General features: G+C 33.8%; 1 protein-coding gene across 1 annotated transcript in view; it reads left to right on the top strand.

The window, feature by feature from the left end:
- The window catches only part of NAALADL2 (N-acetylated alpha-linked acidic dipeptidase like 2), a gene marked incomplete at its 3' end in the record, with an annotated part of 975,844 nt that overhangs the window by 906,420 nt on the left and 50,058 nt on the right, over positions 1-19,366 (top strand). Inside the window, exon 12 of the mRNA XM_080695918.1 lies at positions 13,866-13,959. Coding sequence (XP_080552044.1) covers positions 13,866-13,959 — 94 coding nt within the window. The remainder of the gene's footprint in view (positions 1-13,865; positions 13,960-19,366) is intronic.

Below are 19,366 nucleotides of genomic sequence, written 5' to 3'. Positions count from 1 at the left end.
ACTCCTATCAGTGAACTACATTCTGAGCCCAGGGATGCTTATTTTAAAATGGTGAATTTCAGGATCTTTATGCAGATCAACTGAACTAGACTCTAGTGAATGTGTCTATTTGAGAACTTTGCCTAGGAATTTGCATTTTTAAAAGTTTCACTGATTGTTTCTAATGCAGAGGACAACAATGACATTGGTAGAAAAATCTAGTACAAAATCTAGGAACATTACTGTAATTCAGCAGAGCATCACAGACTTGCTCCAAACTACATTATTACCATTATTGCTTAATATTATTTGTCAGGTATATTGGCAGGAATAGATGAAATCAGGTATACCTGATTGGCATATAGTAGATTTTTAATTAATACTTATTTCTTTCCTCTACCTTTTTTGGGAACATGCAGAAACTACAAATGTATTATGCTTTTATGTGGCTAGTAGACTAGTTTTATTACAAAGAATGAATAATCATATGATACAGTGATGGACAGGGAAATGTGCCTAAATTCTCAGAGGATCTGAAAGCACAAAGATCATGCAAGCTTCTGAGACCAAAGCTGCCTAATAAACATGGAGTTTTGTCAGAGCTCTGGCAGTTAAGATTGATTTCAGTTTCTATACGATAGTCAAGTTATTAAATTCCTTAGCTAGCACCGCAGCTTTATCATTAGTTTAGATCAAGTCCTTCAGTGTTCTTAGGACCCTTCAATAACCAACCACCTGCCACATCTACAAAAAAATACTGTGATTTGAGTTTAGACAATAAGGTCTTAAAAACTGAAGTGTATGGGGGGGGGGTTCAAAGACTAATCCACATACTCCACATTGCAGGCCTTTATGTTTTCAACATCTTTCTTTCATATACTGTAATTTAGGGTGGTGATGGTTACATGGAAATGTGAATTTCCAATTATCAGATGGAGCTAAAATGTTAAAACAGTTCTACTGTTACCTTTCCAAATCAGCCTTGTCTTTAGCCTGCTTCATAGGGAGGCTTACACCTTTTTCCAGGTTAATTTATTAGTAATTTCAAAAGACTCTTAAAAATATTTTCACTAGTAAAGTAATCACAATGTAAATGAAATATATTTCTATTTTACAAGAATCTTATTGACAAGAAAATAGATAATATACAAAATAGCTGTTATCCACAGCTTTATTTTTATATTCTTCTTAAAAGTAATCTCCATTTTATGAAAACTGACTTAATGATTGGAATCTGAATTTGCGTTTGTATGTTCTTCTCAGACAGAGTGTTGCCTCAACTCTCCTGGCCTCTCTAAATTCTATTTTGTTAAAGTGCAACATAAGTTAATTCTCATTAGTGATATGTCTGAGCTATCACTATACTTAGTAACCACTTGACATTCTGCATGTCACTGATATGCTGTTTTCCTTTTTTACTGGCCATAAGCCTAGCCTCTTTACTATAAAAACTGCTTCACAGTTTAGTATTTAATCCAGAACTTCCCAATGGTAGTGTTTTATAAACATTTTATCAAATTAAATATCTCTAATATATAGCATTCTAGTGAAATCATATAATCCTATCCCATAGGTTAAGAAGTTAATTATAAGAATTAAAACTTCTTAATTTTTTTTCTCTGTGCTATTCTGTGGACTACCCTGAGATATTTGAGAAGCAAAGGGCTGTAAGAGTTCTGTCTGTTAACAAGTAAAATGTGGGGAAGAAAAGAGAAATAATGGAAATTTTAGAATTTTCTGGTGTGCTTTGTTTGTGCAATTTCTTATTTACGTGCATATATTTTAAATTCATCTGAACAATAGCATCTAGTTGAGAGACAATTGCCATTAGAAACTTTTCATGAATACAATCAAGCACCAAAGAATCAAAGTCCTTGTGTTTCTTTGACTATTTTTTTTAAATGTCTAATCTCAATTTCTAGGGGGCAGTCTGTAACATTTGTTGCATTTATATGCAGAAAAGAACTGCATTAACAATGTAATTGTGTACAGTAATGGTCATATATATTTTCACCATTATTTAGTGTCTCTGTAGGTAAAATCAGAAAGTTTAAAAGAGCATCATGTTTATTTTTTAATTCACATATCTCCATTATTTTCTATTGCTTTCAATGCTTCTATGATATAAAACATGGTATTACTATTTTTAATATTAATATTTTTAAAGAGTGGAATGCTATTCTGAAGATAGTATTTGTGAAAAACAAAATTTCACCAAATGTACAAATCTATGATAGAACAAAGCTTATTTTTGTTGTTTTAAATCTAGAACGTCAAGAGCAAATAATTATATTAACTATATCTAAAACATAATATTGATCAATTAACTAAATAATTGAGTAAATATGTTTAAGACCACTATTACCTGAATGTCCTTTGTTTCTTTATTTATGAAAAATACTATCTTTATTCATTTTGCTCTGACAATACAATTCCTAAGAATAAGCTACATGTTGACAATCACTGGCCAATCATTGGTCTTGATGCATTATCAATACTTGATATATGTTGCATTAGCATTATTAGAAACTGATAAATCAGCTCTTTAGTCTAGCTATTGCTAATTTATTCAGATAATTTATTAAATTTGTAATTTATAAATATACAATTAGTCTTTAAAAAAATAAACACCCTTTGCCCTATTTGCCACATCCCAGTTGTGGTGAAGCTGAAACTGCAGGGAACTCGATTTCTCTCAGTGATGTTGATGTTGGGGACCGAGTGAGGATAGCTATCTGTTTCTACCCAAAACATTGGTTTTCCTTGAGAAGAAACATTCAAGAACTATGTTTATCTGCAAAATCAAGTAAGGATATTATAAAGATTAAATGAATTCATTCATATAAAATATAAAGTATTCAGAATAATGCCTGACATGTGGAAAGTGCTCAATAGATGTTAGTTGTTATCATCATTATGAACATCATATTGAAGTTATTAGTAAAATACATTGAAGATATTTTACTTTTGACTTCTTAGTCTAGGAAAACTACTGCTAGAAATAATAAAAAAGAAAAGATAGTATCTTAATGTTTCTCTTTTCAGTGAACTAAGAAATACAAGCATTCTGTTGTTTCTCTCTAGGAACAACATGACAGGAAGAAAAAGCAACTGTGTTCTAAATTCAAAACAAGACTATCACACTTATAATGGTCTTTAAAAATACTGATGAATTAACTTATTTCCAAGTTAATCTATAAACATTTTGGCTGCTATAATTTAATAACAGATGATTGATGACAATCACTAAAAGAGGGAAGATATCTTAAAATTCAAACACCAGTTATATTTTTGAATCTGGGATTAGAAAATAATCATCCATTTTATTAAGAAATTTCTCAATAGCAAACTTTATATCTTAATCAGAAGCTTTCTTCAGCCGTGGAAATTTGCCAGTGTAGAGGATAGTCCAGCAGGATTAAAGATTTAGTACCTCAGTGGAGCACTCAGAATCCCTTGCTTAAATGAACTAAATAGACACTTCACAAAAGAAGAGATACAAAGGGCTAATAGATACATGAAAAGATGTTCTTCATCACTGGCCATCAGGGAGATGCAAATCAAAACTACACTGAGATTCCATCTAACCCCAGTCAGAGTAGCAAGCATAAAGAAATCAAGTAACAACAAATGCTGGCGAGGATGTGGGTCAAGAGGAACTCTTTTACACTGTTGGTGGGAATGCAAACTAGTTCAGCCACTATGGAGATCTGTGTGGAGATTCCTAAGAAAGGTGGGAATAGATCCACCATATGATCCAGCTATACCACTCCTGGGTATCTTTCCAAAGGGGTTGAATTCAGAGAACTACAGCAACATATGCATACCTATGTTCATAGCAGCACAATTTGTAATAGCCAAAATATGGAACCAACCCAGATCACCATCAACAGATGAATGGATAGCAAAACTGTGGGAAATACACACAATGGAATTCTATTCAGCCATAAAGAAGAACAAAATTATATCATTTGCAAGAAGATGGAAAGCCCTGGAGAACATTATGTTAAGTGAGATCAGCCAAGCACAGAAGAAGAAGATACATATGTTTCCTCTAATATGCCCAAACTAGGAAACACAAATAATACCAGTGGGACTCCAGATATTGAAGGGGAAATATTAGCTAAGTTTGGATGGTAAGATAGGAGAGGAGGAAGGCCGGTCTTGATTAATGAGGGTCTACACCTGAACATGTGTAAAATTATGAATAAGACATGGTTAACTTGGACAACCATTGGTGGGAGGGGGGAAGGGAAGATGGGGGCGGGGGGGAGAGGGCACCAAATATAGTGTAAATGTATACTATTTATGTTCAATAAAAAAATTGTTATAAAAAAAAAGAATCCCTTGCTTAATGTGAGTTAGTTAAACAATACCCAGCTTTCTTGCCCTTTGAATGGAAAAATTCTGAGACATTTATTTCATGCTGGCCATCAAGAACTCTCTAGCAACACTAAGGTCCAGCTATCAACAGTGGTAGACTTCATCAGATGCTTTTTTCTCTCTTCCCTTCCTTTTTCTGTCCTCAAGCTACTCTCCTTACCTCTCAGTCAACTACTTAAATTCAAACTTTGTCTCAAGGTCTATTTGAGGAGAAACTCAAACCCCAGCTATGTGTTGAGCAATTATACTGAGAACATAGATAGGGGTAGGTTTTTCAGGAAGACCAGAGACTGGAAGGAGGATTGGAATCAAGATAGTTGTGCCCAAGGCCCTTGCTTCTTGCCAGTAGAAATAATGGTCTTTAATGCCTTAGAATTGACAGGTGTTAGTGTATTTTATAAGAAATATGCCTTTACCAGTTTAGGGGAACAAATTAAAGGCCCATTTCTTTCATAATTAAAGTTTCTGTGGAGTCATATACTGTTTTCTCTCCTTTCTTTGAAGTGTATCCAGACATTTCCCATCAAGCAAAAGAGGTCCAGAGAGCCTTTACCTGTTCCATCAGCTTCAGCGACTTTGCAGTTAAATGAGGTGCCATTGCTGAAATGAGATTTAAAAACACTTGCTTAGTACTGGGCACTTGTAGGCAACAGGTTAGAGACTGAAATAACAACTCCTTAACCTGCTGTCTAGAAAAGGGCTCTCTCTCCTCCAGGAATACCCATAGCTATGAATGTCTCAATGCTGAGTTCACAATTTTACTACTCTTTGCTAATATAGTTCTTTAGTTTCACATGCAATTTCCCTATGGTACCTCCAGGGGCCAGACATAACAAGTTAGAGTTCCTGATAACAGCCAAAGGTTTGGAATCAGATATTCTACATATTTTCTAGGGTTCAAATTCTTCTTAAAATGAATTGCCTTCTGTCGGGCGTGGTGGCTCACGCTTGTAATCCCCGCGCTTGGGAGGCAGAGACAGGAGGATCGTGTAGGTTAGAAGCCAGCCTTGCTAACTTAAGAGACCCTGTTTCCAAACAAAATATAAATAGGTCTGGGAGTGTAGCCCGGAGGTAGAAGGGTTCCATCCCCAGTACCACCAAAATAAATAAATAAATAAATAAATAAATAAATAAATAAATAAATTTAAAAAAATGAATTGTCTTCTCACGGACCTTAGACATTCTTTATCGTTTGTTCCCAAATCACTTCATTTGAGACTGCCTCAGTCTATCAAAATTATTCTAGTATTTTTAAAACCTTAAGAAGGAAGAGCATGGATCTTGAGCTATTTATTTTCTGAAAACTCAGGGCTCCATAACGATTTTCCTGACCCTCACCCCTCTCCTACTCTTGACCTTTACCAGTGCAAAGCAGTGTAAACAAGGCTTTGGCAAGATCTTCCAAACACTTATCAAACTCTTTCTGCAGAAGGTACCCTCAAGGCTATCAATTTGCAAGAACAGGAGATCTGTTTAAGGTACCAGGATGTCTTCAGGTCCATGCTCAGCTCTTACAGAGTACTGTTTCTTGGAGCTGAGGGGAAGTAGGTATGACATTAATATCTTGCTTACTGGTGCCCACGATGTGAATTTTATTAGAAGTACTCATTTTTATAGTTTTGAGGGTAATACATGTCCTTGATTTTCTTTCAAGGCAGATTACTTTCAAGTAATTGTCCTTTAAATACACTTGTCAGATTATTAGAATTTGCACTGTGTATTGGCTGACAATGTTTCTGGAGGTCAGGGACAGCAATTGGGAAGAAGTGATATAAACAGCTCTGTTTCTTCAGAGTGCACACAAAACATATTTTGGATAAATAACAGCATTACTGGTTATGATGTGCACAAGGGGTTTGACACAGACATTCAGATCAATTGGGGAGTTTATGAAGCTTTCTAGATGACAGTTAATAAATACTAAGGGTGAATTAGAATTATTTTAGCTGGGTTCTGTGCATTAATTCATTTAACAGGATATACTTTCTCCTTTTTCTCAAAAAATAGGATGGATAAGTAAAAAATATATCTTCTCTGCTTCTCCTCTCCTGAAAACCTGGCTTTGGAGAGGGATCTGAAGACCAGAGAGATTTCTGCTGCTGCTCTTCTGCAAGCAGCTTCCCCCAGACCCCTTCCCCTGGTAGATTCCCCAAAGTTTGCTATCCTTGACGCATTTGCTGGCTAATTTGAGATTTTCTACTATAAAGTGACATAAATCAGAGTGAGGTTACTTCAGGATGAACATAATACTCCATAGGTCACCATGCACCACCAAGTACTGTCAGGAAGACTTTCACCAGGCTGTAATTTATCAGAAAATGCCACTTCTTTGAAATTTAAGAGATGAGCAAATGATTCCCTGAAAATCTCTGAGTTATGACAGTATACAATGGTTGAGTTTTAGGTTTTCTGATCTCTTAGCCCTCCCACACACACAAAATCACTTCCCACTAATCAAGAATTTTCTTTCTGTAAAACTAGAATTTTGTTATGATTCTCTAAAATCCCAGTGCATCTTTCCCAAGAATATGCTTTTCATTCTGTTTTCTAAGTCTATAATACTTTTCTCTTTTATACTCTACCTACATGGACCCAAAATACATGTGAATGATATAATTACATGATGTGTTTAAAGTAGAATGAACCATGGTGATTTAAAGGAAACAAAAATTTCATGTTTATTGACTTTATACTCTTTAAATTTTTCTAATTTTGTAAATATTTTGATTTATATCTTTTGAAAATGTTAGCATTTTTCTCTCCCAACACATAGTAATGATCATACACAAAAAAATTCTCAGTAGATACTAATAGGATGGTTCATGATTTATTTACTTTTTGTCATATTATGTCACACTATGCTCTGGTGATCCAGACTCCCAATATCTTTTTTAAATTCATAAAGACAAGTGTTTTGAGTATCTTACAACATCAAATAGTCTAATAGGCCTCTATTGCATTTTCGATTTGACTGAGGGCCTAAAAACAAGCCCACAATGATAGTTTAAAGTTTATGCATGAGCTAAGAAGTCTGGTTGTCGTAATTTGGATTTATAATAAATGAAACAAACCATACAATGTTTACAAATATCCTTTGCCTGCAACTAAGGAGAAATTACATTAAATGGTACTGTAATTACTTTACTGAACCTAGTTATATTAAGGGTATTGTCTGGGCCTTAGCTAGTAAGTCCATTCAAAATATTTATTGCAATGACTGTCATCATATAGAGCAACAAGCTACAATAATTAAGAGGAGAAATAATAGTCCTAATTTTAAATATTTAAATTTAAGGAAATAAAGATAATTTTTCTAGACTGACCTAGTAAGAGAAAGTTTTGTGACAAAGTCAGAAAATATAAACATCACTTTGTAAGGCAACAAGAAAACAGATTATTATTTATTAAATTTAAGAAAAAAGTATAAAATGTATGTATGCATGTGTATGTGTTTTTGTATATATATACATAGACATGTATTTATGTGTATACATATATATATATATATACAGATATAACTATATCTGTATATATCTGTATATATAATATTTTCACAGGAAAATTATAAAAGTATAATTATCTCTGTATTAAGCATCTCTCTCTCTCTCTCTCCCTCACTCTCTTTCTCTCTCTCATTTTACTGTAGATTGAATGCCAGAGACATTCTACCTTTGAGCTATGCTATACCCCAGCCCTTTTTATTTTTTAGTCTTAAATCCTACAGTGAACCCAAACCTGTCATCCTCTTTCTTTCCACCGCCTCAAGTATGAGATTGTAGGCATGTGTCATGGTGCTCAGCTAAGCTTTTTTAAAATACTATTTTTAAGCCAGGCATGGTTGCACAGGCCTGTAATCCCCACGCTTGGGAGGTAGAGACAGGAGAATTGCGCAGGTTCGAAGTCAGCCTTGCTGCTTAAGAGACCCTGTTTGCAAATAAAATATAAAAATAGGTCTGGGAGTATGGCTCGGAGGTAGAAGGGTTCCATCCCCAGTACCACCAATAAATAAATAAATAAATAAATAAATAAATACTATTTTTATCCTCTAAATAAACTAAATTTATTTCAGGTTGAAGAAAGAAAATTTTATGTGGGATCAATATAATTTTCCTTTATTATCCTTAAAAATCTAGAAAAAAATTTCTATGCACTGTTTTTGTCTTTTGACAAATCTTGAATAACATCAATGGGACCCTAACATTAGAGGGATTGATATTATTTAATGAGAGAAGAAACCCTAGCCATGTGGTGTTTATTAATTTATTTTTTATTTTAGAAATATATTTAATTCTGTACTTCATTCTTTCTTTGTCTTCTGAATAGTGGTAAAGTCATATGAATGGAGTGTCAGAGGAAGGATACAGATATATTGAAACAGATTATATGCTTACTATGTTATTATAATGAAATACACAGTTGTTATCTGTTTGCTGATGTTATATGCTACAGCATCTTTGTTCATTTTATGTTGCTATAGCAACATATACCAGTCTATACTGTAGACTGAGAAATTTATAAGCAATAGAATTATATTTTCTTCACAATTCTGAAGGCAGTTGAGTCTCCAGACAATCTGCAGGTATTTGGTGAAGACCTTGCTGGGTCAGAGCATCGTAGAGACCAACACTTGATGAGAATCTCCAGGATATACAATTTTGGTCTCTCTTTGTTTATACTCCATAACTTAATCTTGGGAGCCCACCCTCAGGATCTGATTTAGCCCTAATTATCTCCCAAAGAATCTATATCCAAATATCATCAACATATGAATTGGATATTTAGTTTATTTATTTATTATTTATATTTTTATTTATTTGGTGGTACTGGGGGTGGAACTTAGGGGCTTTTCTACCTCTTGGTTATACTCCCAGACCTATTTTATACTTTTATTTTGGAAACAGGGTCTCACTAAGTTGCAGAGAGCCTCACTAAGTAGCTGAGGCTGGCTTTGAACCTGTGCAATCCTCCAGTCTCAGCCTCCCAAGCACAGGGATTATAAGCATGTGCCACCATGCCCGGCGAGATTTAGTTTCTTACACATGTATGTGGAAGAAAATTTCAAACAATATCACAAAGAGAATTAAATATGAAAATCATCTGCAGATTGAGCAAGCAAAATAAAAGTACTGACCAATATTATAAAACACATATTTGTCCAGCTGTGGTGGTGGCATCCACTTGTAAATATATATATATATATTTTTTTTTACAAATATATATATTATTTATATATATATATATATATATATATATATATATATTTTTTTTTTTTTGGAAACAGGGTCTCACTTAGTTGCTGAGAGCCTCACTAAGTAACTGAGGCTGGCTTAGAACATGTGTGATCCTCCTGTCTCAGCCTCTCAAGTCTGGGGATGACAAGCGTGTACCACCACACCTGGCCACTTGTAATATTTTTACTCGGAGGCTGAGGCAGGAGAATTGCAGGTCCAGGTCCATAGTCAGCCTCAGAAAATTAGCAAGACCGTGTTTAAAGGTAACAAATAGTCCTGGAAATGTAGCTCAGAGCTCAAAGAGGCCTGGAAATGTAGCCCCTTGGTTCAATCTCTAGTACCAGAAAGGAAAAACAAGTGTTTTTAATTTTTAAAAAATTAAATTTTATTGGTGCATTTAAGTCATACATCTTAATGGAGTACAAGATGGTAGTAGATGCATGCATGCACACCCTGTTTTGAAACAGGGTCTCATTGAGTTTAAAGGGCTTTACTAAATAGCTGAGGTTGGCTTTGAACTGTGCAATCCTCTTGTCTCAGACTCCCAATCGCTAGAATTACAAGCATGCCCATCTTTCATTTTCATTCTTCTGAGGATCCTCCATACTGTTTTCCAAACTGGTTGCACTAATTTTCAATCCCACCAACAATGTATTAAAGTTACCACTTTCACATTCTCACCAGCATTTTTTGTTGTTTGAGTTTTGAATGATTGCCATTCTAGTTGCAGTTAGGTGAAATCTTAGGGTAGTCTTGATTTGCATCTTTCTGGTTGCTAATGATGTTGAGCATTTTTTCATACATTTGTTGGCCATTTGAATTTCTTCTTTTCTGAAGTGTCTATTTAGTTCACTTGTCCATTTTTTGATTGGTTATTTTTCTTAGTGCTGATATTTTTTGCTTCCCCTTCTTTCATTTTAATGTTTTGTAATATGTGGTTTCAAGATTCTGAAAGTGTAAACAAAACATGTCGGTTCAGTAGTTTCTATTATCCAGTGCAAATTGGAAAAGAGACCACAATGCTCCTTAATCTTCTTTAAAAATTCTCTCTTAAAAATAATTAATTTTCAAATGCCATTGTTCCATACATGATTTGCATGGGGTTGGTAGAACAGAAAAAGAAAGCACATCAACCACTTTCAGATAATTTTCTTCTCCTGAAGCACAGTATGCTCAGAGCAGTCAGTTTTCCTGAATACTTGTGATCATTATGCTGGAGAGAATACTCTACAAAGGTACCTTTGCCACTGAGGAGGAACTGGCTGCTAGATTTTGGAGAAAAATACCTCAAAGGAGTAAAAAGATTTCAAAGATGGTTCTGTCTTTTCTTTGTTTCTAAGAAATACATTTTCCCAATTTAGAAAAGATCATATTAAAGTGTATTTTTACAATTATGTGCATTGTGTAAATAATCAGTAAATATAATTTTAAATATTAAGTGAAATTTGAATCATATTTAATACATATTTAAATATTCAAAAGTATACTTTCCGTGTAAGTTTATATCTTTTGTGTTCTGCACTCTCTCAAGTTGGTGCATTGGTTTCCTTTTGTCATTGCACAAGAAAATGTTTTCATTTAATAACCACATTTCATAGAGCACTGATAGCATAATTATAGTGAAATACCCCTGAGCACTGGATTAAGAGACACAGGGACATTTGTTGATCATGATCACACGTAAATACTAAGTATCACTTATGAGAGAGAAGAGATAGCAATGTCATTTGTTGCCAGCCAAAAGGTCCTTTGAGATGTGTATGAACACATATGACAGATGCTAGTTTGACTTTATTGAACATATTGGTTTTAGATACAATATTAGAAGGGGGTGGTTTGTGGGATGTTTATATACGAAAATTTTACATATGACCTTTGGGGATGCAATTTAAATTTTTTTTATTTTGATATAACTCTGATCTCAAAATGCATAAATGTTACTAGATTTTATAAATTTTGAATAAGTGAATAGAAATAATCCCAATTTCTATTAAAATACCAATATCCTTCCCAGAGCTAGAAAAAGAGGTCTTAACTTCAAATAGTGGCAAATGCTTATAATCCCAGTACCTAGGACGCTGAAACAGGAGGATTGTAGGTTCAGAATTTGTTTTGTCAAATTAGCAGGACTCTAAGTAACCTAGTAAGACTTTGTTTCTAAACAACAACAACAACAACAACAACAAATATATATATATATATATATATATATATATATATATATATATATATATATATGGCTGGGGGTGTATCTCAGAGATAGAAGCTCCCTGAGTTCAATTTCTAGTATCACAAAAGAAAAAAAATCCAAACATAGTTTTGGAAGAGCAAAAGACTGAGAATATTCAGAGCAATCCTAAACAATAAGAACCATGTAGGAGGTATACAATACCTGATTTCAAATTATACTACAGAACTTTAGTAACAAAAAGATACATATATTGTCACAAAAACAGAACAATGGAGTAGAATAGAAGATACTGAGACAAATCATGACATTTATAATCAGTCTATTTTTGACAAAGATGCCAAAAATATACACTAAAGAAAAGATAGGCCTTTTAACAAATGATATAAAAAACTGAATATACATATGTAGAAAAATGAAATTAAACCCCTATGTCTCAATCTGCACAAAGTCAACTGAAAATCAAATACCTAGAAATTAAACAAGACATTTACTAATAATAAGAAGAAAGCATAGAACCGCCTTTCCAACATACAGGCACTGGTAGATTTTTTTATTAAGATCCTTAAAGCTCAGAAAATCAACAAATGGAATGCTATCAAGTTGGAACATATCTGTGAAGCAAAGGATACAATCAAGAGTTTGAAGAGAATACCTATTTAATGGGAGAAATTCTGCCAATATTCCTCTATATAGGAATGAATAATAGGACTAATATTATTCTGAATATCTAGAATATATAAAGAATTTAAAAAACTTAATACCAAATAATCAAATTAAAATTATCTACTGAATCAATACTTCTCAAAAATTACAAATGGCTAACAAATAAATGAAAATAAAATGTGCATCATTAGTAATCAGAGATCTGCAAATAAAAATGTCCTTATATTCCATCTAATTCCAATTAGATTGGCAACCTTCAAGATTACAAATAATAAATGCTGGTAAGCATATGGGGAAATAGGAACTCTTATACATTTTCTTTACTTCCTCCCTAGTTATATCCTTTGCCCACACATAGAAGTTTATTCATTATTCTCACTTCTGAAATCCCAAACACCTGACAATCACAGTTTCTATGGAGGAAGATTTATTTGCTCAGAGTTATGGAGATTTCAGAGTTTAGGTCCAAGTTAAGTCACATGAAGACTCCAGGGGACAGGACACCGTGGGAGGAGCATGGAGAAAGACTTTGCAAGGACTGTCATCTCACATCATTCTGTCTGGAAGCTAGAGCAAGAACCCCAGGAAAAGAGGCCATATACAATCGCTAAGGCCACACCTTCAGCATGGCCACCTTATCTCTATGAGGTCCAGAGGAATATTCCAAATCCAAACTATTTCTCTACTGTTTGTTTGATGATGGTCTAAACAATTATATTAGAAATTGTTTTAATATTTATTACAGCTATTAAACTATACTTCTTAATACTTTAGCTCATAAAAAGGACAAAGTATTATGTTTATATTATTTGGTGATATAAAAAGATACTGAAGCCTTTTCCCTTATGAATATAAAATTATAAAAAGGATTTATGTATTTATTTATTTTGGTGGTACTGGGGTTCCTGGAAACCCTTCTACTTCCAGGCTACACTCCCAGACCTATTTTATACTTTTAATTTAGAAACAGGGTCTCTTAAGCCAGCGCGGCTGGTTTCTAACCTTAGGGATCCTCCTGTCTCCACCTCCCAAGCGTGGGGATTAAAAGGGTGTGCCACCATGCCCAGCTATAAAAAAGATTTAAAAGAGAGATTTTATAAAAGTATGTTTTCCCTCTGCATTTTTACTACTCTGAGTATATAAATGTATATTATACTAAAAACAAATAAAAATTGTAATTCTGGCCGGGCATGGTGGTGCATGCTTATAATACCTGTGATTGAAAGTGGAGACAGAAGGATCACACAGGTTCAAAGCCAGCTGCGCTGGCTTAAGCGACCCTGTTTCCAAAATAAAAAAGTATAAAAATAGGTATGGGAGCGTAGCCTGGAAGTAGAAAGGCTTCCAGGAAGCCCAGTGCCACACACAAAAATATAATTACTGAATGCTAGTAATATTTCTATTCTTTTTTCTTTCAGCTCTCTGGAGAAGTGATTTTGAAAATTGCCAATGAACCTGTTCTTCCCTTTAGTGCTCTTGATATTGCTTTAGCAGTGCAAAACAGCCTTAAAGGTAATTTTCCTCTTAATTATGGTAACCTTAGCAACTATAAAGTTGCTCAACAAGGAATGGATGAAATCAGCTGCCAACACTCGCTATGGCAGTGATTTCTCTCTCTACCTTTCTGTAGAGAGTTATCACATGTAGGGTCTGGAAGAATTCTAGGTTCCATGTTAACAGAAATGGATATAATTATGCATGAAAATAATGCAGAGTTATCACGTATAGGGTCTGGAAGAATTCTAGGTTCCAAGTTAACAGAAATGGTTGTACTTATGCATGAAAATAATGCAAAATTCCAGAACTTAAAACAGGATCCACCTATTATTTACCAACTCTGTATGAAATAGTGTAGTTCAGGGATCCAGTACATTTTTTTCTACATTGCACCTAAATCCAGTCAGCTTAAACAAGAGTGAAGCCTCTCTTTTGGGATTTATTTATTTTATAAAAAATTTTATTGAAAATAAATGGTATACATTTAAACTGTACTTGGTACCCTCTCTCCCCCACCCACATTTTCCCTTTCCCCCTCCCACCAATGATTGTCCAGGGTAACCATGCCATATTCATACTTTTACACATATTCAGATATAGACCCACATTAATCAAGTTCACCCTTCTTCCTCTTCTATCTTTCCATTCAAACTTTGCTGAGATTTCCTTTCCAATATCTGGAGTCCTTCTAGTATCTCCTATGTTCCATAGTTTGGGCATATTAGAGGAAACAAGTGTCCCTTCTCTTTCTCTGCTTGGCTGATCTCACTTAACATAATGCTCTCCAGGACTTTCCATCTTCTTGCAAATGACATGATTTTGTTCATCTGTATAGCTGAATAGAATTACATTGTGTGTATTTCCCATAATTTTGCAATCCATTCATCTGTTAATGGGGACCTGGGTTGGTTCCATACTTTGGCTATTATGAATTGTGCTGCTATGAACATAGGTATGCATATGTTGCTATAGTTCTCTATTTTCAACCCCTTTGGAAAAATACCCAGGAGTGGTAGAGCTGGATAGTATGGTGGATCTATTCCCAGTTTTCTAAGGAATCTCCACACAGATCTCCATAGTGGCTGAACTAGTTTGCACTCCCACCAACAGTGTAAAATAGTTCCTCTTTCCCCACATCCTCGCCAGCATTTGTTGTTATTTGATTTATTTATGCTTGCTACTCTAACTGGGTTTAGATGGACTCTCAGTGTAGTTTTGATTTGCATCTCCCTGATGGCTAATGATGTAGAACGTTTTTTCATGTAACTATTGGCCCTTTGTATCTTTTTGTTCCCTCCTGGCAGTCCGTTTTTGTTTTGTCGATGCTGCTGTATATATTTGATGTCTTTCTTCCTTATTTTGTTACTTTATCCATTTGTGTTTGCTCCTTTCCCCACTCCCTCTAAAAAGGCCACAATTTATACTATCAACTAGCTTCCTTCAAAACTTTCTCCTTGTGCTCTAACTCTAACTGTATCTCTTTGTTTAACACACAAAGTTTCTCACATCTCCATACTTAAATATTCTAATAAATACAAGAGTCCTACTATCTGACCTTCTCCCCTTCTCAACCTGATTGAACCCTATTATACTTAAATTCTTCTACAACCTAATTATATCCTCTACCATACCTGACTCCTGCACCCATCACCCTAGCTACTCCGCCATTACCCAACCCTCACCACTCGAAAAAGTACGGCTTACCGGTTGACTCTTTTAAATCCCTACTACTAAGACTGGACTAAACATAATACCCACAAACAATGGTAAGACATCAGAAAAACAGGCCTGAGAACTTTGAAAATATGAGAACCAGGAATAGTGGAGAAATGACAGAAGTCATGAATACTGACCCACAAGAAATGCAAGAAGGGGAGTTCTGAATCTCGATCTACAATATGATGAAAAGATTTAAAACAAGTCTAGAGGAAATGAAATATGAATTAGAAACACTAAGAAAGAATCAGAAAAAGGTCTGGAATGAAATGAAAGTCAATAAATGAAATGAAGACAGCAATAGAAAGAAATCTAGAAGATTAGATGAAATGGAAAATAGAATGTCACTGTCAGAAGACAGTACATCCAAAACTGAAAACATGGTCAATGGTATATAGAAGTTATTACAACAAGAAAACCTAAACATACAACAAATATGGGATAATATGAAGTGACCTAACTTACAGACAGTAGGCATTGAAGAAGGGATAGAGGTACAGACCAAGGGCATCCATAATCTCTTCAGAGAAATAACTTCAGAGAATTTTCCAAACATGGAAAGAAACTTGGATCTTTATGTCCTGGAGACATACAGAACACCATTAAGACAAGATCAAAAAAGGACCTCCCCACACCACATAATATTCAACATGACCAACATAGAGGCCAAGGAAGGAATCCTAAAAGCAGTGAGAACAAAAGGACAGGTGACATATAGAGGCAAAATAATAAGAATCACCCCGACTATACAACCCAGGTCATGGATGCTAGGAGAGACTGGTATGACGTGGTTCAGATCCTGGAAGAAAATAACTTCCAACCAAAATTACCATATCAAGCAAAACTTCTATTCAAAATTTATAAAGAAACAAAAGTGTTTCAAGATAAACAGAATCTCAAAAAAGTCATGATTTCAAAGCCAACACTAGAGAAAATTCTTAAAGAAATAAACCATACAGAAGAAAAAAGGAGACTCTTTTGGGATTTATTTTGATGGAATATGAACCTCATTCTATTTGACTGAGATGTTGCCTCAGATTAAAGATGACAAAAAGGCAACCAGAGAATTATGTCCACAGTTCTTACTTCATTCCTTTCATGTTTGAAAATGTATCTTTCTATAGAATTCTGACCACACCCTAATAGTTACCTTTATTTTTAAACTACATACAAATCTCTCAACTAAGCTTCCATTTACTTTCACTAACCATATAACAAATAATGATACTCTGATTAAAGCATTAAATGTCCTCTTATGTCACACACACCTTCCTCCCAGATCATTAAAAAAATTATTTCTAGAGAACTTCTCAGTATAAAAGCCAACATTTTAAGCATAGTGCTTAAGCAATAATCCTTTTAAAATTGATCACTCTAAAAATCCAAACATTTCCAGTAACTGAAAATTGAATTCTTTTTTTTCACCTAGATTTTTTTTCATCACTCAGAAAATTCTCCAACATTTTTCCCCCTCAGTGATTCTTATGACTACAATGCAATGACTTTAGGAGCAGTAGTGCTTTTTATTGTTTATGTCCATACAAAATGGCCTCACTTTGCCCTGGTTTTTGTATGATTTTTGTTATTGGTGCATCATAGTCATAAATGTTAATGGAGTACAAGATGGTAGAGGCATACATGCACACATCACTCATTTGGCTCTTCCCTAATTCCCACTCCAATCCCTTCACCCCTTCTTCTCATGTTTGGCTTAGTGATTGACTTTGATATGTTTGTGAATGTACATCGTGTACACTAGAGCATTTCCTTCTTTCCCAAACCCATCTCCCTCAGTTATATGCCCTTATTTGCTCACCTATGATTTCTCCTTCATTGTCTAGAGTTCTTCTTGTGATATTTTTTCTCCCTCACTATAGAGTTTCCTTCTTTCATATTTTCATCTTACTGTTGTCAGCATGAAAACTTGTCATGGTCACTCTCCCCCCCCTCATTTCAAATTTGCTTTTTATGAAATATTTGGGGTTTAGAAACAAGTAACAAAGCATATAACATTTTGTAAAATGAGAACAGAGCAGATTATATATATATATATATATACATATATATATATATATATATATATATGTATATATATATATATATATATATATATTACTGCTCTGAGTAATAACTTTTCTACAAAGATTTATTTAAACATCTATTTTATTTATACTGTTTTGCTTTTTCTTCAGTTCTCCTTTTTAGCCTCTAGAAAATTGCATATAATAATTTAAACTTTCAGATGATTAAAGGAAGACATTATTATTAACATCATATAAATACTTGTACATCTATAAGAGTTACTATCTCTCATGGAAAGCAGCCTTGGCGAGTATACTTCAAAACACTAACAGCATATAATAGAATTACACGTAGTAGAGTACTTTATTGAGTCTAATAGAATTACACGTAGTAGAGTACTTTATTGAGTCTAAATTTTCTATGATAAATGTATAGTAACATTATTACAAAACATTAAGGGTTATATGTAAAATGATTAAAGAAATGAAGTTCAGAAAAACAAAAATGTTAATAATAATATCTTAAATGCTAAATTCTATTACTTTTTTTTCATTACTAGATGGAACTCAGGGACATTCTACCCCATATTCTACACTCTTAGCCCTATTTTTTTATTCTTTATTTTGAAACAGAGTCTCACAATTGCAAAGGGCCTCACTAAGTAGCTGAGGTTGTCCGTGAAACCATATCCTCCTGTCTCAGCCTTCCAAATGCTGGGATTACAAGCATATGCCATCACAGTGGGCAGTTCTATTACTTTTTAAACTGATTTTATATTTAAAAATATATAACTAGGTATATTTTAGTATTATAGCTTCTATGAAAACATTTTCAGTAAAGTAGGCTACTATTAAAGCTCAAAAACTGGACCAAGTATTTATCATTAGAATTATATTACTAATATGATTTCTGAGAGTGGTTAAGAGTCCTTTTCAGCATATGAACTATGATATTTCTTTCAAGAAAGTTAAATTTATACATCATATTTTGCATGTCATCTCTATGGACTTTATAGGATCTCCTGAATTTGTTATTTATTAATTAAATATTTATTGAGTGCTCATGGTATGTCTGGTACAGTTCTATTATTCCCTTTCCAAAATTAAAAACCAACAAAAATTTAAATATAGCAGCTAAGTAAATAAATAGAACATAATTAAATCCTTACTCTAATAAACATGTATGTATATAAACATATATTATGATGGTAGAACAAAATAAGCATAGATAAAAACATAAAAGCAAATTTTAAATTAGCATTGTACTCAAATTATGTTCTAAGTAAAATTAATATTCTTGAATCTAATTTTTATTTTCAAAATAAGTGTCATAATAGAAGTTAGCAGTTGTATCCAGAGTACAGAGGAGAGGTATAATCTGGAAATATAAATTTGGTAGTTGTCCTAGAAGAAATTGTTAAGGAAATGAGTGTGGATAGAGACAAATTGCCTGAAATTTCTGGGGCACTTTTAAATTTAGAAATTGAGAGAATTGCTGAGCAGATTTTCTTGAGAAAGGGAAATGTAAGGTTAAAAGATTTTGTCTTACTTAGAAACAGTGTTAGTCCATTCAAGATGCTATAACAAAATACTCGAAGCTGTTTGCTTTATTGAAAAAAACAAAAATTATTTCTCATAGTTTGGAGGATGGAAGTGCAATATTCTGGGACAGCAGACTCAGCATG

The sequence above is a fragment of the Muscardinus avellanarius genome (genome assembly GCF_963383645.1).
Source record: "Muscardinus avellanarius genome assembly, chromosome: 5".
NCBI lineage: Eukaryota > Metazoa > Chordata > Mammalia > Rodentia > Gliridae > Muscardinus > Muscardinus avellanarius.
This window is presented reverse-complemented; position numbering and strand designations above follow the sequence as displayed.